Below are 22,819 nucleotides of genomic sequence, written 5' to 3' on the forward strand. Positions count from 1 at the left end.
ACCTTTTGTCCCATAAGGAGGTCATCTACATATTTCTGATCTTCATTACCTAACTCAGAATGGCCTTGCATTATATCTTGTCTGCTTAATTTATATATACTTGCCAAGTGTTTGGTGTTATTAACCCTTTTATTGCCAGAGGGCTGATCCATCGGCCCAGGTAGTATATGCGAAGAGTGCCAAGGGCCGATCTATCGGCCGGGCTTCTTTTGCACTGTTGGCTTTTATTTTTTGAGCTTCATGTAGATTTTGTCTCTACTTTTTAGTATCTATCATGCTTTAATAACCCGTAAGTATTGAGAGTCAATGAAAGAAAAATTAGTTTCAGAAACTGCATATTAGGCTTTGTATAATTTTTTTATTGCAAACCTACAAATTCAGCCAAAAAAGGCCTGGCATTCTCCAGCAAACCAGGAAAAATGGGCTGGCAGTAAATGAGTTAAACTGAATAGTAATCCAAAATATGCTTAAGTCAATTCTCCGATGTTAACCCTATTTATTTTCCATGAATTTATGTCATTAAGATAAAATCTGGAGTTAAATCATCATGAATGAGATTAAATTAGAAATTTTACATCTCCATATGCAAATGCTCTGATGATCATCACATGGATTTTGCTATGTAAAAATGAGGTAGTTAGTGTATAGTTAAGTGGTAATTTTAAAAATCTAACTTGAAGCAATTTAAATTCCTGACCATAATTTCCTTGAGTCAGCTTACAGGATAGCTTGTTGAACATACCCATAGGAAATCAATGTATAAAATAAGCTTTAGTAAATCCTATCCATAAAAGTTCTAAATCCGCTGTTAATACATTATTCTTATTTGGATGCTTACTTTTAGCCTACTTCACGTGAGGATGGGGAGCCAATTGAGATTTTGACTATGCCCCAGAAGACTACAACTGAGGCATTTTGTGAGTACTCTAAAAGGCTTGCAAATTACTGTATATACGAAGGAATGATGTAACTAATTGTGGATGATGTATTGGTTGACGCTTTATTAGTAGTAACTTTCACTTTGACTAGAGCACTGATTGAGAATTTGACAGTAGCCAATGAATACACAATGGAAACAGTGGGTGAGTGCTTTCAAGGGTTAAAATAGAAATAATTCAGGAAAATATCAAGATATTTTTTGTATATACTCATAGGTAGTGCCACAAAATTTAAAATTGTTATACGTAGTTATATATACATCATTTTACTTTGTGATTTCTGTATTTTTCATTCCACCACAACTCTGTTATCCTCATCGTTTTTATGCTATGTGATCCTTTCCCTCTGTTTTCCCTTCTATTAACTTATACCGAGAGTTTCTGGGTTCAATTTCATGTAATTTAGCATTTTAGCCACCTGATTTCTGGCTTCCTCAATCCATTCAATCGATTTTAAATGGTAAGTTTAGGATTCGAAAATTTCACATTTGACTGAGATAGTTTTAATTATTTATCCAGGGCTCCCAGCTCCTGAAGAAATGCCCATTCAAACAAAATCAACTTCGTATCTGTTTGCGAAAGGAAATGTATTGAATCATTCAATCGATGAATGCATTGGTCCGACATATTTGGTGACACAAGCAAACAAGGCTGGAGCATTCCATGTAGCGATAGGAAGAAATGTTAAGGATAAAGACTTGGAGAAATGTGGTGCTTCTGAAACTGATGAGATATCAAGTTGCTCGATTTCAGATGACAGAAATTTAACAGCAAAGATATTGAATCACATAAAAACAGCAAATGTGGAGCCGCAATGGCTGTTTATGGGGAGAAAAATGGTTGTGATGCACCAAATTCCACGCATAACCTTAGGTGTATCAGAATAATTGGAAATGACAGAAGTGGCTGTGAGACCATCATGGGAGGCAATGAGGAGATACTTGATTGCTTCAACAAAAATCCAGGGAACAGTTACAGTTCAAACGAAGATTCACATAATTGTTTCAACTGCAGAGATGTGTTCAACAACAAAAAGGAGCTAATGAAACACATGAAAATTCATTTTGTTGCTCGTAATTTTATTACTGCAGCAGAATCATCAATCGTAGATGTGTCTCTGGAAGCACTTCCATCAAGCGGACATAGCAGTTCTTGCGAGCCAACCATCTCAAAGGCTTTAAGTGGGCTGGATAGGAAAAGACTAGAGCCTATGCCAAAAGAAAATGTGCTCACCAAGGAAACCAGTGAAGGAAAAGGGGATGAGACAAATACAAGACGATTGACGAGAAGTTTCACTCTAGTAGAGAAATCAACTACACAAAGTTTATCTTCAAAGTCATCTAGCATTAGAAATTTACGCAATCACGTGGGTCCGAGAGAGGAAGAGATACCATATTCATGCAGCGAGTGCACTGAGTCCTTCACTCATAAAAGGGACCTCACCCTACACACACACACGCATACGGGGGATAAACCGTTTTCTTGCAACGAGTGTGAAAAGTCTTTCTCGGATAAGAGCGACTTAGTTAGACATGCACAAACGCACACGGGAACGAAACCCCACTCATGCAGAATCTGCAAGAAATCTTTCACTCAGAAGAGTACTCTCAAGAGTCACATGCGAACACACACGGGAGAGAATCTTTATATCTGCAACTTATGCAGCAAGTCCTTCACCAGGAGGGACAAACTTGTTGCCCACACACGCACTCACACAGGAGAAAGGCCTTTTTCATGCAACCAGTGTGAAAAGTCCTTCACTAGGAGGACCAGCCTTGTGTACCACATACGCACCCACACAGGAGAGAAGCCTTTTTCTTGCAGTGAGTGTAAAAAGTCTTTCTCAGATCAGAGGAACTTCGTTAGACACATTCGTACTCACACGGGATAGAAACCGTATTCTTGTAGCATTAGGATGAAGCAGCCTACACGACACATTTTTGATTAAATACGTCCACAGTATTCACTCCAATGTTTCTGGCCTTAAGTCCAGTGTTAATTGTCATCTTCTAATTGGTTCCGAATTTTCTTAGAATTAATCATGTGTTCTTTGAATATTCTTTGTATAAATAATTATTCTTGTCCACATTTTGTAAATAATGTGATATCAGTGCACAATAAAAGGCTCATGGCCGAGTTTGTTAATTTAATGAATTCAGCTTGTCATTTATTTTCATTGTTAAAATATATGCAATTTTATTCCTATTTCTCTGTTTTCACTCGCGGCTGAGCGATTTGACACGATTTGTCGGAATGCACCGTCAATAGGACAGCAAGGATAATCGTGGGCCATTTACGTTAGAATGGTGAAGTTGCGAGAAAAGGCAGCAATGGAGGTGGAAGATGTACAAGCATTGGCAGAGTGCATGGGGATGGTATCGGAGGGTGGGAGAGTAAGCAAAGGGTAGGGAGTGGATGCTAGGTGGAGCTGAGCGCACTTTCATGGTTTGGTAATGAGAAAATGATTCAGAGGACACGTCGGACGCAACCAAAAGTAGTACTACGGAGTGAGTGAGCAAGGGATTCATCGATGTACAAACTTTTGCCGCAATCCGTTCAGCCGTCTGGAAACACATAGTGGACAGATAAACATGTATTAAAGATTACTTATAAAAAAGATTAAGCGTGTTCTGACATTATCTTATCGCCGAGGAATGCCATAAGTTCCTGCTAAAAAGCTAGGTTCACATTTTTATAATTAGAATTTATGCTACTTTTTATACAAATGTGGTTAAACAATTTATCTGAGGAAAATAAAGAAAACGTCCAGTCCACATTCAAATTTCAATACCTTTTCAGAATGAAGATATGCATTTTAGGTTAACTAGAGGTTTCCCCTTTCTCCACTCACAAAGATTACATGATGTTACATTAGAGGGTGACCTTGCATAATTTGTCACCTCCACAGATGCTATTGGGTGTTTATATTTATTTATTGCCAAGGCCAACAATATTTTTATGGATAGTTACTTACATTATGCTTACATTCCACTGTAAAATAAAATTAACGTAATTTTAAATTAAATGTACTATACTTGCATAAAAATTTGTGGCAAAAATATTAGATCAGCCATCTTTAGATAAGCAACGAGAATTGACCCCCGTGCATGGCGTCTGATATATCGGATAAGATAAAAGTTATTAACATATTGAGAAAGAATTCAATAAAAAATAATTAAATTACCCTGTGGGGTGACTGAAAGTTCTTTGAATGCCGTATCTTACATAAATCCTTCTTAAGTCGATACATTCAAGTAGTCAGCTGAAATATTAGCAGCGCAGTAAAGACAGACATCTATGTCAACTTATTATAGTATCACTATGTAGCGCATGTTAATTGGAGCCCAGAAAGAAATTATATACGCACGTCCAATGAGTCGGACGCTATGCACTAATGGGTTATCCCTTAGGCTGCGGAAACGTTTTTAAATGGTCTGCATTGTGATAGCGGGGAGGACGTTTGTCAACATTTGACCAATTTTCTCGCCACTGGCAGCCATATCTTAAGATTTCAACGCCGTCCTTTCCGCGGTCGCTTGAACTCGGCCAAACCTATACCCTTTTTTCTGAACTGACGGCGGCTGACCGTGAGCTTGCTGGAAACCCACCCACTCTTCTAGCCAATTACAGAAGTGCGACTGAAGAAAGTGTGTGGAGCCCGCAGTCTCTCTCAAACTCCGTGCAGTGCTGATCCCTCTCCAGCTCGCAGTGTTGCCAAATCTAATCCGTTGGAACCGCACAGCATTCATTCTAGAACCTTCCGCCGCTCCCGAAAGTACCGTTATTCCCAAGGCTGGCAACGCCGGTCGGCAGGATGGAGGGGAAAAGGGAAGGGGATGGAGGAGAAAGGAGAAGTGGAAGGGGCAGCGCTTCTGATGGTCTATTTTCCACCCAGCCGCCATCAGTTCGGAAAAAGGGTATAGTGGCATAGAGCCCAAAGTGTCTTTCGGGGACTGGATACCCTCATCACGGGGAGCGCTGCCCGGATTTTCCCTTCTCGGAGAGGGAAAGAGCTCCCTACTTTCCGCGGCGCATTCACGATGAAAACAATTCCAACGATTCCTAGAATTTCCTAGGGATTTATTTATGTTGCTGTTGTACATTAGCCAGGGAAACTTATTTGAATGCATTGGTCTCTCCTTCTTGTACTATCGGCGGTGGGTCTTTCGTCCCCGCGTAATTACCAAGGACATATTACATATACGGTCTGTCGTCAGGGGGTAGGGTGGGCAGTCCCGAATTAAGAGGGTTCACCACCTGCCAGACACACGCCCTGGGTCCACGAATAAATATCTTTCCCGCTCAGGTCCCGCACACAGTGGCAGAAAAATGTTGACGCTCCCGCAGTTAAAGGCTTAAAGCTACCGGTTGCGTCCGCCGAAGATGAAGATGTTGTGTCAACATTTAATCATTAAGTAAAGCTGCGGCATAAGCAAGTTTATATGTCGAATAAGCAGTCATGGAGAAAAGGCAGCAATAATTCGAGCAGATATGAGCCTATCCCTGGTGAAGATAGGCCAACTAAATAATACACAAAGCCTTTGGAAATGCCGCGATTTTGCGATGGGAGGCTTCTAAATATGACTCGCATCATCTGGAGGAGAAGGCAGCGGGTCATCTTCAAATGAGTAAAGATAGAGGCCACGGCGGTCAGTACAGCGACACTCATTTCACTGCTGGCGTGAGAACAGTTACGTGAACGGCTGTAGTACTGCGATGAAGAAGGCAAGGGGAACAACCACATTATTATCCCGAGGAGTCACCGTCTCTCAAACGTTAAATTATCACTCACGATGCAATTCCCTTTGGCAAAACATTTCGGAGGTAAAAGTAGTCCCCCACTCTGATGTCCGGGAGGAGACTGCCCGAGAGATTTTAATGGCCACCTGCGATGAAGTTTTGAAGATAGGTATAGTGGCGGAAAAATTGACGCACAGCTCATCAGCGTCTGAATGCGGCCAGTTCAGGAACCACTTGTCTCCCAAAATTTCCTAGCGTTTCCAAAGTCAATCTTGGGCGTGCTTCGCGATGGCGAATAAACGAAATTGTCTATTCTGGTGGGCCCATAGTGCGTTTCCATTGTGCATTTCAAGGATGTATGCATCCGAGACATCGGAAAAAGGTGCTAGGGTTCTGGAAAAACACGGCATAGTGACACTTTTGTGTCTTTGTCGTGTTCTGCAATAATCCTGTGGCAAGGAGACAGACGACCCCATATGAAAGGCCAAGTTCCATTAAGATATAAAGACGAATAAACCGAGTCGATTGCTCTTGCGGAGACTCGTGCATGTGCCAAACATCACGAGCCTTGAAATTCAGTATGAAAGAACACCAAAGAGCTACCAAGAATAGATAATTTCGTTTATCCGCCATCGCCGAGCATGTATGGGGAAGGCCAGTGCACAACGTGTACTTCGGAAACTGACCACCAAACAGAAGCAATAATTTCCGCGGCTGATTAAAGAGGCTATCGAAATAGCCAAAACACGAAGCCACAACAGGGAGGACAGCTACTCGCTCTCCAACGCCTCGAAGAAACTCTTCACCAAACCAGCCAATTGCCAAAGCTTGCCGCATCTTACCATAATCAAGCCTTATATAAGACTGCGAAACATCTGCATCCGTCTTTTCAAACCTAAAGACGGCTGCAGCAACGCTGGCGAAACTATCGTTCAAAGAAGAATCGGCGCTGAGGGCAAGTCGGAAGCCAAGCTGCACCAAGAGGCTAATATTACTTGGACTGTTCTCTCCCTGTTACGGAAGCGGCTTTTTCTGCTCCTTACTTGTTAAACCACAGCCAGTAAACAGGTGGGGGACTGCGCTGTCGGTTCGCTGCCTGTTTATTACTTTTGTTTTATCGCTGACATTTAACGTGTATAATATAGGTTTATGTATTACTAACATTCTACGGAAGAAAACTGTACTTATAAATTTTCAATTGACCCCCCGGTTTGGAAGTTAGCAGAGGTTTGCGTTGTATACAACAAATCCGTTAATTTTAGTGGTAAAAACAGCTTGTTTTCGGCTAACTACTAGTGATAGATGTGGCTTCTTCATATCAAGATTATAGTTATAGGGACAAAAACTACGGTAATGCCAAGCGCTAAAATTAGGGAAACTTGATTTTACGCGCATAAAACGGGTACTTTTGGAAAAAATATTAAGAACAGGAAATACTATAAAGCCGAAGATTTTTTTAAGTACATGTTACAACACAGAAATGAAATCTCTTTCGTATGCTCTCTGTTGCATTGAAATTGATTGCTTCGTTTAGACGCTAGAGCTCCTAAAACTCGGGTATCTTGCTTTTTTACAGACAGTACATGAGCTGGAAAATGATGCAAGACCCTTTGAGAATAACGTAATAGAATACACGTATCAGGAGATCATATTATCTCCAGATCGCCCCGTGATTAGGAAGAGGAAAATTCTCTAGCTCCTGAAGTAGAATGACGAATGTAGCCCGAGGACGTGCAAATGGAGCATGCTATCCCCGGAAACGGTAACGAGGAGGCTGATGAAGATACATAATTCGAATGGATTGATGCAAGAGGACCGCATTCTTTCCAACAAAAATGAGACTCCCACTTCTACATAAAAGAGAGAAAATTTGAATGAAGTGCAAGAGCAAACATGAGCAAAAAATGGCTGTTCTCGAGCGATTGCAACTTCTCTGATCAAAATTGAAAATAAGTCTGTTGCTCTGCCCATCCCTGCCTGATTGTGATAGTGACTCTATTGAAAACTTGGATTTATCATTTTGAGACAGTGTATGGAGAAATTCCTGAGAATATTCAGAGTGTGGTATATTTTTAGTGAAAAACATAGTACCTGGGTGTAATGTACAATCCATCCAGACATTGTCCAAGTGTCATGGTCCTTGTATGCAGGGACGGTACGTTAAACCTCATGTAGGCAAGCCTGATATTTTTACATGGCTGGGCACTTAGCGTACTTTAACCACGATTTTATATGATAACACTCGATTTTTGTTAAAATTTATCTTTCTTTGTAGAAATTACTTCAAGCTGGTACATTCATAGTTGAGACTGATATGTCGGTACAGATTTGATACACAGCCGGTTGTGCGACATAATTTATAGGCCATAGGTGTTGAGTTCCTATTGTCGATCGTAAAAAAATCTGCTATAATACTCCGAGCTTTGAAAAATCACACTGTAGACAGTTAAAGTAAAATATAGGAATACACGAGGCCAATTTCGACCAGAATGTAAGTACAATGATGAAATCCTTGGTTTTCGAAGACTGGCGAACTTTATTCGCCAACAAGCTACATAGCTCGAGTGTTAACCCTTTCCTGCCGGAGACTACGAAAGCAAAACTTTACCACGCTACGAATAGCATAAGAACATTTTAAAACTCTCCGTGCGAAGCTCTTTTTTGGGGGTGAGTTGCCCGGGTACACTCGTCCCTCGGATTTGGGACCCAACTCAATGGGGCGCCCGGCCATTATCCCTGCCTCTCACCCGACCCTCGGACCCTTTCTTAGCGGGAGTCCGTGGTCAACTTATTATTTTACCGGTGTTTTTTATAAATAATTATTAATTACGTATTCTGAGAAATTACACTTACATAATAATAATTGACATATTTTTAAGCATTGTGAAATTTTAAACGGGTTTCTAGCGTTGATAATAACCTTGTTAGGACCTTTTAATTTTTCAGAAGGTTAGATGTTTGAAGTTTTTTTGACGGTAAGGTGAGAAATTAGAGAGGGAATGCATTCTCGTATGGGGAGGCATAAGTAATAAGAAATGGGTTTTAGTGAATACGTTTTCATAGAAGTTGAGGATGCATTCAGCAATTAAGGAAAAAGGGTAGGGAAAAAGGAATGCAAGCCTGAAAAACCATGAAAGAACTAGCACAATAGCATATTGAGGATCGCTTTTCTTAGATTCGGAGAGGGCCATCGAAAAATTCGGCGAAAATGTCATTAGCGTCAACACCTAGACTGTATGAATGCACGTGCGATATCATTGTGAGAGTGGAAGGTTTGGTTTTTCCACGTAGTTTATCCGAGACATCGTCTGTCAGCTGAGCACATGTTCCACCCAAAATGAGTAGCTAACAATAGGGTATACAACGTAGGTACGAAGTTGGATGTACAAGTTACATTACTTTAGAACAGCGGTTCCCAAACTGGGGGTCGCGACCCCCAGGGGAGTCGCGGGCCGTTCAGAAAGGGGTCGCGAGATGTATACGAATAATAAAGTGAACTATGTACTTAAACTTAGACAACAATTTTTAGGGTGTCGCGGCTAAAACGCATGGGCTAAAATGGGTCCCAGAAAGAAAAAGTTAGTGAACCGCTGCTTTAGAATACCGGTGTATTAGTAATTATTCGGGGGAAAATGAATGGATCAGAAAATAAAGGATATGTAATGTAGGAAGTTATTTGGATTGTAACATTCATGAGCGATAAAACAATAAAACAACAGTATATCCCCATTACATATTTTTCATCCCGTAGGATGAAAGAACAAGGTTTTAAAGCAGTCACACGAGAAGTTCGTTAAAAATAACACTAAAATTTCTTTTAAAATTTGCCTACGCACAGAACAAAACGAAGAATTCATTACAATACATAAAAAATTTGAGTTTGCCACAAATTATTCTTTGCAAAAACCATTGCTGTGTCAACCACTTGACAGCAAGTTCCTGCTGTGGGAAGGATCTTAAATGAGTGGGAGGGTTGGGCTTAGTTGCCAAAGGGGAGGCACAAGGGTCTCGCTAAGCTGGGTCTTGGGCCGGGCCTGAATACCACCGACCATAGCTACCGCTGCGGTCGGTTCTCATCCCCCGCGACAGCTATATCCGACATCAGGCACCACCGAGAGACAAGGCCTAAGCGCTGATGCTTTCTAATTGTCTGACGTCACGAGCCGTAGGTTATCAACCACGCCTTCCGACAATGCTTGCAGTTGTTTATATTCATAAGCCATTGCGGTGAAAATGGTGATTGGGTTGTTGAACGCTTAGTTATTTGGAGTTTTAAAGCTTTTGCGATGGTTTTGTGGGCAACAGTATCGAATATAAGTGTTCAACAAATAGTGTAATAGTGTTGTCTGCCTCTGTGCAGAGGAAAATACACGGAGGTAACGAAAGTGTGCGTTTTCAAATTTCCTAAGGACGAAGAGACGAAGAGGAAATGGATACTTACCATTCCAAGAAAAGACTTCCAGCCGACGAAATATTCCAAGGTGAGTTACTATCTTTTTGTTTCTATTTGAACGGCGTGATTATTCAGGGAAATGTTAGTATAATGTAAATGTTGATCGTCATTAAAAGTGAATTAAAAAGATATTTGATATTAGCATTGACCGGTTGACGAATTGTTATGGTTTCTTGAAACAATTCTACTCTCGAGTGTATTTGCATGTTAATTTCAATATTATTTGCGTTATCGCTTGAATAATGAATGGTTGTAATTATTTCATAGTACTTAAAAATCTTTGAAATTCTCGAATATCAACGCTAAATAACGCTAAACGCTTATCCTCGTGTTCTAAGGTGTTGTTATTAAGAAGAACTTGATTTTTTGAGGGTGTTATGAATAGTTTTGTTATTAGTAAATTGTGGAAACATGTGAAACACTCGGGATGAATAAATGAGATACCTACTTGTGTAATAAATATGACCCATGCCTACGATGGCATTTTACATTATTTGTATGTTTACGCATGCATAGGGTAGTATTACTGTTTTAGAGAAGATTTTTTTGCATTAAGTAGTTCTTACATAGGTAATATGTACTAACTAATCGTGTTAATCTGAGAACGATTGTTTGGAGAGCGAAATCTAAAAGTCTTCGAGGGTATTAAATGAATGATTCTTCAGTAGTTAATAAATTATGGAAACATGTGAAACGCTCGGGATGAATAAATGGGCTACCTACATGCGAGATAAATATGGCCCATGTCTAAGTTTGCATTTTAGATCAAATATTGTTAATCTAACTACCATTGTGTGCACAGCGAATTATTTAAGTCGACTTAAGATTTTGTTTACTACACCCTTATCAGACGAAGGTATTCTTCACTTGAAATACAGTTGATTTTCCGTCTACCAATGAAATTATCTCTATTTTTAAGGTGTGTATCCGGCATTTTCTGTTTGAAGATGTGCTTCATTAAAGCTCCTACTTCGATGAGAAGTCAGGAAAACTGCTGGCTGTACGATTGAACAGCCCAAAACTGAGGGACGGTGCCATGCCAAGGATCTTCCCTGATTGCCCTGGGTACCTTACCACTTCAGAGCAGACCAGGGATGCGCCATCAATGAGGGAACAGCGTCTTGAAAGTGCTACTGTGGAAGCTGCTTTAGCTGAGAGTTTGAAAACTCAGGAAGCATATAGGGCTTAGAAAAAGCTAGACTCTTGCGGAAACGTAAATTCTCTGGTGAATATGAATAAGCATTCAGCATTTTGGGATGTGGTCGTGAAGCCGTGTGCTATAATATTAAAACATTTGGAAGAGTGTGCACGACCTCTTATTACTTACTCATTAATAGTATACATTCATAATAATATCAAAGTATACCACTGAAAAAGGGAATTAAAAGCAATAGGCAAATTCACTCCACTTTTTCAAGCCTATTTCATGTATGAAAAGTACCTATGATGTGTTGGATAGAATTTAAAAACTCCACAAATAATATAAATATTTATAGCGATATTGTAGCTCTACTGGAAGAATGAAAATTAAAGACTATGCAAATCAATCTTTGAATAACTTTATCAAATCACAAATGTCTCTTGTTCCAGAAAAAAAGGTAAGTAGGTTCAAGAAAAGAAGGTAAGTAAGGTCCATCTGTGACATATTTGTAATTGCTGCAATGTTTTTTAAATATCTCCTGAAGTTCATAAATTTGCTCGCAATTCTGGTCATTTGGTTTTCCCACATCCAGTTAATATCAAATGGTTCTGCTCTTCTTTTAAAATTGGTCCAATTAATGAGCAAAATGAGCATGGGTTTCTATCTTACGTGAAGCACCGAGTATCTCATTACAGAGTCACGAGCTTTATATCACCCTTATGATGGATGAAGTTCATTTTAAACCCCTTCTTGACTACAAGGGCAGATGTATAGTAGAACCTGCATATAACTCCAACAGTTTAGCATCTAGTGCTCATGTGTTCGCGGTAGAGAACTTACTATATTCATTTAAAGATATTGTCCATATTTTGCCAGTGAGTACTCTGTCAGCCTGTGTTCTAAAAGGTATTCTGAAGAAAGTCCCCGAGTAGAAAAAAGTGTGTTCATTCAGTGTTCTTTTCATGTTCATTTAATGTTCAAATTGTGTTCCTTCTATGTTCACCGAATGTTCACTTTATGTTCTTTTTATGTGTTTTGTGACAGAAAGAACATAAAAAGAACACAAAATGAACACTCGCCTGTGAACATAAAAAGAACATAATTTGAACACAAAATGAACACTTTTTTGAACATCAAAAGAACACAAAATGAACATAAAAAGAACATTTTGTTGAACAACAAAGAAAAAGCTTTCTCGGAAGTCCCATCATTACCGTGAACACTTTCACATCTTTGTGAATCGATTCAGATCAGATGTCAGTGTTTCGATAAGTTTCATATCATTTAATTTCCAGCTTTTTTTATAAGAAAGGAACTTATTAGCAGAAGGCAAATGCTCAGGCCTTATCCCTGTTTAGTATGCAATAAAGTACATATTGAGAGTGTTTTCAGGTGTTCCTTGATTGCATTCTCGGATCGTTCAATGTCCATTTTTTTATGATATGCCTTCATTTTGGGATAATTTTCCCGGAAATTCATTATTTTAAATTTCTAGAAATATTATGGAAAACTGCTAAAAAATACAGTTTTGTGGATTTCAAGATGGCGAAATTCAAACTCATTTTTGGTAGACAAAATCTCCAAAATCATCAGTATTACTTGTTTTATGTAAAGCTACTTGTCATGACACATGAACTGCAGTTATCCACAATCACCTCCAAGGAATGAGAATTTTTATACTGGTTTATTTTAAAGAACAACAAAGAAAAATGTTCGATTTGTGTTCACCATGGTGAACATAAAATGAACACAAAGTGAACATAAAATGAACGCATAAAAAAATGTTCATATTGTGTTCACCATGGTGAACATAAAATGAACTCAAAGGGAACACAAAATGAACATAAAGAAAAATGTTCATTTTGTGTTCAACATAGTGAACATAAAATGAACATATAAAAAAATGTTCAATTTGTGTTCACCATGGTGAACATAAAATGAACACAAAGTGAACATAAAATGAACGCATAAAAAAATGTTCATGTTGTGTTCACCATGGTGAACATAAAATGAACTCAAAGGGAACACAAAATGAACATAAAGAAAAATGTTCATTTTGTGTTCACTGAGATGAACATAAAAAGAACATAAATTGAACATCAAAAGAACACACCAAGAAATTGGTGAACATAAAAGAACACCAAAAGAACATCAAAAGAACACTTGAACACTGAATGAAGATATAAAGAACACCAAAAGAACACAATTTTTTCTACTAGGGCCATCATTGGTCTCGAAAGAGTTGGTCTGGATGAGGTTTGTATTATAAGTGAAAACAAATCCATCAACAGGAAGGCAGTATCTCTCTTCACCAATCCACCAAGGCTGAGTATAGTTTATCCACATCCTTCTCATCATTCTTGACCATTATTCTAAAGGCTTGACTCTGTCCATATGTTTAAATGTATTCGCAACAACTGGATCAATAAGAAAGACTATTATTTTCCCAACTGAATGCATTATATGCTACATTTCTGAGTTATCAGGTAAGACATGGTATTTTTCCATTCAAAACAATTTCCCCTGGTACTTTAAAGCAGCAAATCCTAGTTCACCGTTTCTTAAAAGGCTACAAATTGCCCCATTAAGTGATTTAATTGCCATGAAATTATAGTTTGCAGATAGGTCTAATAAAAACAATCTCTATATAATTTAACAGAAGCACGTGCTAGTTGTACAATCTAGTTTTATCCTAATCTTGCGCATGTGTAAGAACATAACTTTTTTATTTCAACATCGTTTAATGCAGCGATGCTGAAAAAATAGAAGCCCCGTGAAGGACGTAAATATCCTATGACTTCTATGTTATAAGTACCACTGATGTGTAAAAAATGTTTTACTGAATATAAGACTTTTAATGATATTCTCAAGGTTTCGAATGCATTTGGAAGCAAGGTGTTTCTCTTAAAAGAAGATTTTTCGGCGAAGGCGTTGGTCCAGTCGATACAATTATGTTTCCCGAGGTAGGGATTTACTGTTAACATCATTTAATTGTAATTACATATGATATTATATAAGGAAAATTGTAGCCGGAGAAATATCTTCACATATCGTTTGGTTTTCTTACGCATTACCCACCAATCGGCGCTATCAATGGCAGTCTTCGCTACTCCCTCCGTCCGCCTACGACTCGTGACGTCACGATTCAGCGCTCAGGCCTTGTCTCTCGGTGGTCGTGCATCAGGTCGTCTGTGTAGAAAAGGTTGCGACAGGTATACCCGACGTCAGGTGTTCTACATATGAAGTGCCCGTCGGCTCCACCCGACGTCCGGAGCGAAAGGGTTAATAGTATGTATTTGCATCCTGCCGTATATGCAACACACAAATTCACAGTTATATCGCCGCGCAGTCTGGCGCACAGGAAAATAAAAAGTCAAAGCAGTGACCCCTTTTGTTTGGTGCAAGCCGGCCAAATTGCATTGAGGGAAAATAAATAATACTCGATAATACGAGCGAAAATTCCGCACTTTCAAGGTATGTATCACGGAATCAGTAAGTTAAGGAAACGGTATAGTTGGGTTTCAAAGAGAGAAGAAATTGCAACACAAAGTACTTTCTTTGTACTTTTTCTCTTGCAAAAATGCACAAAATATATGAATACATAACAGACATGAGAGTTTTTTTACCACTAGAATTGTTAATGGCGTCTGTTGATGGGTAATGGCACGCAATTCACAAAACTTTTTTAAAGATAATACTAGAAGTAACATTGTTGTTTAACATTTTTCATACTTCTTAGGTTTTATTTTTTATATTTTTGCGTACTTATGTTAAGTTTCCATTCTTTGGTTTAGTTATGGGCTTCTTGGGTTTTTAAACTTTTTATTGAAGTTTAGAATAGAAAAATGTGTGGAGTCCATATGCCTTCATATGAAAATAATGGAACATTTCAAGTGAAATTAAAAGTTAAATAGTGCAATTTAACACTTTGCGTGCCATGGACGTAATATTACGTCCTGCTAATCCTTCTGAGGATTGCCATGGACGTAATATTACGTCTTTCCATTTAATTGGCTTTTTATGGGTGAAGCCGTTATATTTCCCCCGTGGTACTTTCCCAGTTTACTGCTTAGTGGTTCTGTTTTCTTTTCAACAATCAACTGCTTGATAGAAAAAGAGTTCACTCTGTGTCTTGAGGACGAAAAGCCCTCTGTAGCTACCGGCATCCTCATCTTTGGCCACTTGGTGTGAAAATTCTTTGGGGCATCGAATCGTTCGTTGAGGGTGCATTGACCCTTTTTGTCATTCAGGATTTATAATTCTTTGCTTGGAACAATGCTTTTTTATGATTTCTATGCTTTAAGTAGTTCAAATTGATTGCATAAAAAAATTATTATGCATGTTATAGCGGTACGTCATACGTTGCAACTTTTTTATTTTTCAAAAACAGTAGGTTTTCATTGCTAAATTATATATTTCAAAATTAACAATAAATGTTATTCAACTCATTCGTAAATAAGAACAGAGTCCATTTTTATTGAAATGAATATCGATATAAACATATTTTTGATGCTAATGTTTTAAAAAATGTACGAACATAGTAAAAAATGGCTGGATTTTTCATTAGGGCTTTAACTTTAGCAGCCGGTACCCGAAGTGTTAAAGGGGAATACATATTTTACCCAAATATCAAGGAGTTATTCCGCTATTTTTGACATTTTTTTCATTGAAAGTAGCGCAATGATGAAATAAATCACGCCATCGCAAGTGGGCGAAGAATTGGAGTTATGGTTGAAAATATTTTGAGATGAACCAGCAAAACACCTAATAACCCATCTAATTGAAAATGAAAGAAATAAATTACGCGCGAAGTTCGAAAAATGTGGGGCGAATTGATTGGTTCTGTGGTTGAGATAATTCTGTTCAATTCAAGCATCTGTTAGATTCAAGCATCTGGCACTACATCTTGCGGTCAGACTTCCATTCGGTCTTAAGTAGGGTTTGCAAGTCGAAGATGATTGCCATGAAAGTAGTTCAGAAACGATAACGCACGGCTTATGACAACACCGAAAAGTTCCAGTGTGTCAATACGCTTCGAGATTATTGATATTTAAAAACAGCTAAAGAAACGTCACCGCGGGTGAAGGAAATATATTTCAATTTCCAAACTTCAATATACTCCTATGGTAAAATCTTTTAATCCATCTAAATCTAGTAAAAAAATGCCCCCTAGCAGATGCAAGTTTATACTCACATGTTTTCGTATCATCTCATCAGAAGAAATTATTTATCACCAGCAAAGGCTTATAGAAACTATTAATCACCAGCAAAGGCTTATCCATACATTGGGAGCGCAACTTCCACCAATAGGATAGTTAACTTCATCAAAGAAAACGAAAGGCATTGATTGCGATTCGTTACCCACTATTAGTGATATTCATAATATACAAATTATTTCGTTTTAGAAATACCGGTTTAGACGAATGGCAATATTCAATTTTATCCTCATTTGAAAAAGTCCAGATTGGCGCCCATGCGATGCCACTCCACGTGACGTCACACGGACCTTATTTCTATACAAGTGGGTTTTACATCGTCTGAGATTACCAATGCATGCATGAGGCAAATAGCTCACGGAAACATCTCTTAATAATCACCTATTAAAATTGCATAAGGTCGGAAAGATTCCTTCGTTTGATTAGGTATTAACAATCCATATTTAAGCCAAGTGCTATCAGCAGGCAGGGTACTCTCCTACCTGCTAGCATCCTGCGTCATATCAGCGCTCAAAGCCTCGCCCCAAGGTCACCTCACTTGCGGCAGCGTGAACGAGAACGACGTCACACGGACTTTTCCCAGCGTTCATACTTAGCCGTCGCGTTTTCGGGCGCTTGAAAATTTTCACTTTTCATTTATTGGCGAAAAATAGATATTGTTCAGTGGGCCAATGGTTTATTCGCGACAGATACAGAAATTTTCACACTTTCTTTCCTCTTTCCACACTCTCTCTTCCGTACTGTCCCTTCGAGAGCGGACTGTAGACTGCCAAGAAAAAAAAAAGGAAGTCCACCCTCCCGCACTCAGCGCCCAGGAACGGCCCGCCGGCCAACCGCACCAACACATTCAAATATGCGGCGGGAGACGCACTCCCCAAACATTCCGCCCGCCTCGTCTGAAGGACGAAAGAATTGTCTGTAGTGCACAGGGAGCAGTCCGCCCGCCATGATCGGCCGGTATCACGGCTACTGTCCCGCTGGCATTGGCAGCGGACTGAGTCTCACGATCGGACGTTGCAGCGTGGTATTCGCCATTTTCACTGTTACCACGCGAACTAATCCATCCGATCCAGGATGAACCTCGGTTATGCGGCCCAATGGCCACTTGGAAGGTGGGTAGCGGTCGTCTCGGACGATCACGAGCTGTCCTACAGTGAAGTTTTCCTTTGGATCACGCCATTTGGTCCTCTGCTGCAGGTGGTGAAGGTACTCTCGTGACCAGCGTTTCCAAAAGTTCAGCTGCAGCCGTTGAAGAAGACGCCATCTGGATAAGCAATTACCTGAAATATTGGGACACTCAGGTTCTGGAATTAGAAACAAAGTACCACCAATTAAAAAGTGGGCTGGGGTCAGAGCATTTAGGTCATCTGGTTCAGAGCACAATGGATGGAGAGGTCGGGAGTTGAGACAGGCCTCAATTTGAATGAGAACTGTTGAGAACTCTTCAAACGTGAGGGTATGTTCACCAACTACTCTGAGAAGGTGATGTTTCGTTGACTTTACCCCAGCCTCCCATAGACCACCAAAATGTGGAGAATTCGGTGGTATGAAAGACCAACTTGTTCCATCATTGGCCAGGACTGAAGCAACTTCAGCGTAGAAATCCGAAGCTGCGCCGAACATCCTCCGCAGTTCCTTGGCGGCCCCTTGGAAAGTGGTTGCATTGTCGCTGTATAGTGTGCGGCAAACACCTCGACGTCCAGCAAAGCGTCGATAGGCAGCCAGGAACGAGTGAGTTGTGAGGTCGCTGACGGCTTCTAGATGAATTGCTCGTGTAGCAAAACACACGAACAGTGCTACATAGCCCTTGTATGAGCGATGTCCTCTGCCTTTGGTAGTGCGCAGGTAAAATGGGCCTGCGTAGTCGAGTCCAGCTACACTGAAGGGGCGTGCTGGTGTCGTCCGCTCTGCAGGAAGGTCGCTCATCAGCTGATAGTCGAAGCGTGGTTTTGCACGATGATACATCACACACTGCCGCGTGAGTTTTTTAACAAGTGCCACGTCCCCCAGTATCCAAGTCTGGCTCCGTAAAATATTGAGGGTAAGGGTAGGTCCGCCGTGAAGCGAGGAAAGGTGAGCAAATTGGACTAAAAGTTGGCTTAGAAGGGATCTTTTAGGAAGGATGGATGGGTGTTTAGCAGAAAATGAAAGAGTAGAATTTTTTAGACGACCCCCTACACGAAGAATACCGTTTTCGTCCAGAAAAGGCTTCAGGCCCCGTAGCGGATTACGACTGGGCAGAGGCTTGCCCGCTCGTAGTAATTTCAATTCCTCAGAAAAGGCAAACGATTGTGCTAGCTGGAGCACCTTGCAACGAGCGGCAGCGAGATCGCTAGTTGACAGAAAGTTGGTATTAGGAATCATTGATCGTTGACAGCGTGCAATGAATCTTAGGCAGTAGGCCATAACTCTAATCAGCCTGGTTATCGAAGAGAACCATTTCAATATTGCATTCTCTTCTGCAGCTTGAACGACGAATAGTTGAGGAACAATAACAGGTTCAGGTTGTCTTGGCCAATTTTCCTGGGTAGATAGCAGCCATTCTGGTCCTCGCCACCATAGAGATGAATTTATAAGAGCATCAGGGTCTATGCCTCGACTTGGGAGGTCAGCTGGATTCTGCTCTGAAGATACGTACTGCCACACAGCAGAAGGCAGCTCAGTTTGTATAAATGACACCCTATTTGCAATGAAGGTTTTCCAATAACTAGGATGCTTTCGCAGCCAGGCGAGAGTTACCTGGCTGTCCGACCACGCGAAGACTGGTAGCGACGAGAATGCTTTTATTTTCTGCAAATGATTGACCAAACGAACAAGGAGTGTGGCTTCGCAAAGCTCCAACTTTGGTATTGTTATAGTTTTAACAGGGGTAACCTTGGATTTTGCGGCGAGAAGAAATACTCGACATTGATTTGCGTCGTCAAGTACACGTAGATAAATTGCTGCAGCGTATGCTCTCTCCGATGCGTCTGCAAAGCCGTGAAGCTCGCATCTTGAGGTCGGCGTCGTTTGCAGCCAACGATCAATTCGCAGCTTCGAAAGTCTAGGAATTGCATTGAAATAGTTAGTCCATCGAACCTTAATATCCGTAGGTAATGGTGTATCCCAGCCTATCTTTAAAATCCACATATCTTGCATGAGTATTTTTGCGACGACAGTGACTGGAGCGACCCAGCCTAGTGGGTCAAAGAGACGCGTCATCTTGGAGAGCACCGTCCTTTTAGTGAGAGCCATAGTGTGGATTTCTGTTACTCGCCGGTTAAATCCAAACAGGTCAGCTGTTGGCTCCCATATAAGGCCAAGAGTTTTTATAGGCTCCTTTGAGTCAATAGATTTTTCCTGCTCACATTCACGACGCTGTGAGGCACGTCGTTGCAAAAGAGCTGGATGGTTGACAGCCCATTTGTCGAGTTCTATTCCTGCACAGGCCAGCAGTTTCACTAGTTGCGTGGCGATCCTTTGAGCCATGAGTAATTCATCTGCTCCCGAGAAGATGTCATCGACGTATGAATCCTCGCGAAGGCAGGAAGCTCCGAGAGGAAACCGGTGCTCCTCATCTTCGGCGAGTTGAAGAAGGGAACGCATCGCCAGAAATGGTGCGCAGGCTGTGCCATATGTGACCGTGGTGAGCCGGTACTCCACCGCTGTGGTGTTAGGATGCGGTCGCCAGACAATTCTTTGCAGGTCCTGGTCAGCAGGATGTACCCATATCTGACGAAACATCATTACAATATCAGCGGTAAATACAAAGCGGTGACGTCGCCAGTTGATTAGTACCAGCCCGAGGTCCTTTTGCAGAGGAGGACCAGATAGAAGAAAATCGTTCAGACAGTAGTGCTGTGAAGTACGGCGAGACGCATCAAACACAACTCGGAGCTTCAACGATGGGGTATGAACGACAGCATGATGAGGTAGGTACCAGGCCCGCTTTATTTGAGAATCGGAAGTTGGAACCTTTACCATGTGCCCAAGTTCCTCATAAACCTTCATGAAGTCTCGGTAGGCAGCGGCTATCTCGGGCTCCCGAACGAACCGTTGCTCAGCCGACGCAAGTGAACTAAGAGACGTTCGACGAGTCTCGTCTACAGTTACAGGAAGCTTTGATACGAGTGGAAGCTGAACGATGTATCTCCCGTCCGACCCACGAGAGTGAGTATCCTTGAAGTGCTGCTCACATCGCTCATCCTCGGGGCGCAAAGTTCTCGTGGAGGGAGGAACTTCTTCTACTTCCCAAAATCGCTGAAGATCTTCCAGCAGATTCTGTACAGCCTCGCAATGCAATGAGACGAGAGACCGTCTTGGAGTGGATCCCGCCCGCCGTGACTCGCTCCCTACAGTTGGTCCCGAGATGACCCATCCAAGAGCAGTGTTCTGAGCGATGATCTGTCGGTGAGGGAATCTTTGCAGCCCTTGGCGTAGTAATAGTCCGTAGACATCTGCACCAAGGATGAGGTCGATGTTCTCAGGCTTATAAAACAGTGGGTCAGCCATCTGCAGATTGGAGAAGAAAGACAAATCTGTCTCAATTATCTCTCTTGTAGGTAGTTGATTCGTGAGCCGCGGTAGTACTAATGCCTTAACTTCAAGGCAGAAAGATGGCGAATAAACGGAATACAGTGAGAGTTGAACGATGTTCAGTGCAGTGCCAGCCTCAGCTGCACCGATTCCTGACAGAGGAATCTGCGTTCGCTGGCGGGGTAAATGAAGAAGCTGTGCTAAGGCCTCGGTAATGAAGGATACTTCGGAGCCGTTGTCTAACAGCGCCCGAGCCTGTACTTGGACCCCTCGAGGACCCGTGACCAGTACCTGAGCCGTAGCAAGAATTACGGAGTGGATTGGAGCAGCCACGTTGGCCGTGAGAGCGGGAGGATAGGGAGTCAGTGGGAGAAGAGAGGGGAGAGACAGACAGCGAGGAGAGGGGAAGTACAGCACGCTCATTCGCGGGGGAAGAGGAGTAGGGGCTTTTGCAAGAGGAGGGAGGATAGGGAGCCAGTGGGAGGGGTGAGGTACACAGTCCACCATCCAAAAGTTTGGGTATGGGTTAACTCACTGCGGCGTGATGGAGCGACGGCACGAAGTTCACAGGCACCTCCCCGGTCGAATGGCAGTGTAATGCTCACTGTAATTCACAATTGTTCCTCTGCAATTGTAGCCTCATTCAGTACTTATCACACAGTCGCGAATAAACAGGTATCCGGCCCGAAGGACCATTTGTTCAGTGGGCCAATGGTTTATTCGCGACAGATACAGAAATTTCCACACTTTCTTTCCTCTTTCCACACTCTCTCTTCCGTACTGTCCCTTCGAGAGCGGACTGTAGACTGCCAAGAAAAAAAAGGAAGTCCACCCTCCCGCACTCAGCGCCCAGGAACGGCCCGCCGGCCAACCGCACCAACACATTCAAATATGCGGCGGGAGACGCACTCCCCAAACAGATATCATCATTAAAAAAATCTAAAATCGTGAAATACGTACTCCAGGAGTAATGATCTTTCGATTAGGCAATAAATAATTAAAAATAATAGGACACCACACTATTGAAGCCTAAATCTCTTGAACTTAGTTTAAATATTGAAATTAACACTTGCGATGTTTCACGATTATAAAAGAATTTTTGTCGATCTCGGTTTCAATCTTCGCGGTACAAATGGTGCGTTGTGCATTTAATTGACAAAATTGTTTTATTTGAGTTGGGGAAGTAAGGGGAGAGAGGAGATGGAGACACTTGAGGAGGAATGAGAACGGAATAGAGAGCGGGGTAAGATTATGATTGGGAATGAACCAGAGAAAGTTGTGGTGGGAGTTGGTAAGGGAGGAGACGTGGGAAATGCAGCGTTTTTTGGGGTCAACAAAATTTTTCTCAGAAACACTCCAACATCCACGTGGCGTCGCACAGTGGGCGGAAATCGGAAAAAGCCGGACAAAATTACAAAATGGCTTTTTTTGAGTAATAAACTTGAAACTTCGCAGGTATACTAAAAAATGATTGAATTTTATTGATATGTACTTCATTTGACATAGATCCTACAGTTACTGAGATACAGAGGCTCAAACGTGAGCAAATTTCCATAAAAACGCCCGTCTTCAATTTTCTCTGAAAATCTTCCAAAGTAAGTGAATGGTGAAGTTATGGGTGGATTCTTGCCGAATAAAACACCACATAATCTGTTAGCATGGTGTTTTTTATTTAATTTTCCGTAATCTTAAAGAATGCAGCCCATAAATTCTTACCGTGCAGTAACAAAATGGCGGATACTGTTTTTCGACGAAGTTTTACATTTAGGTAGAGTTTCAAATAGGTATTCGGCAAGGTCGCGCAGAGTAACTTATA

General features: G+C 41.1%; 1 protein-coding gene across 1 annotated transcript; it reads right to left on the reverse strand.

Moving 5' to 3' along the window:
- Window positions 1–17,454: 17,454 nt before the first annotated feature.
- On the reverse strand, window positions 17,455–21,510 carry LOC124172043. The gene has a single exon (XM_046551449.1). The coding sequence runs from the start codon at window positions 21,508–21,510 to the stop codon at window positions 17,455–17,457; it is 4,056 nt and encodes a 1,351-aa protein (XP_046407405.1).
- Between the last annotated feature and the right edge of the window lie 1,309 nt (window positions 21,511–22,819).

Source organism: Ischnura elegans (genome assembly GCF_921293095.1).
Source record: "Ischnura elegans chromosome 13 unlocalized genomic scaffold, ioIscEleg1.1 SUPER_13_unloc_1, whole genome shotgun sequence".
Lineage (NCBI taxonomy): Eukaryota > Metazoa > Arthropoda > Insecta > Odonata > Coenagrionidae > Ischnura > Ischnura elegans.

What these genes read in the sequence shown, in the direction of transcription:
- LOC124172043 (XM_046551449.1), bottom strand. Translation starts at nt 21,510, where the DNA reads ATGGTGGACTGTGTACCTCACCCCTCCCACTGGCTCCCTATCCTCCCT.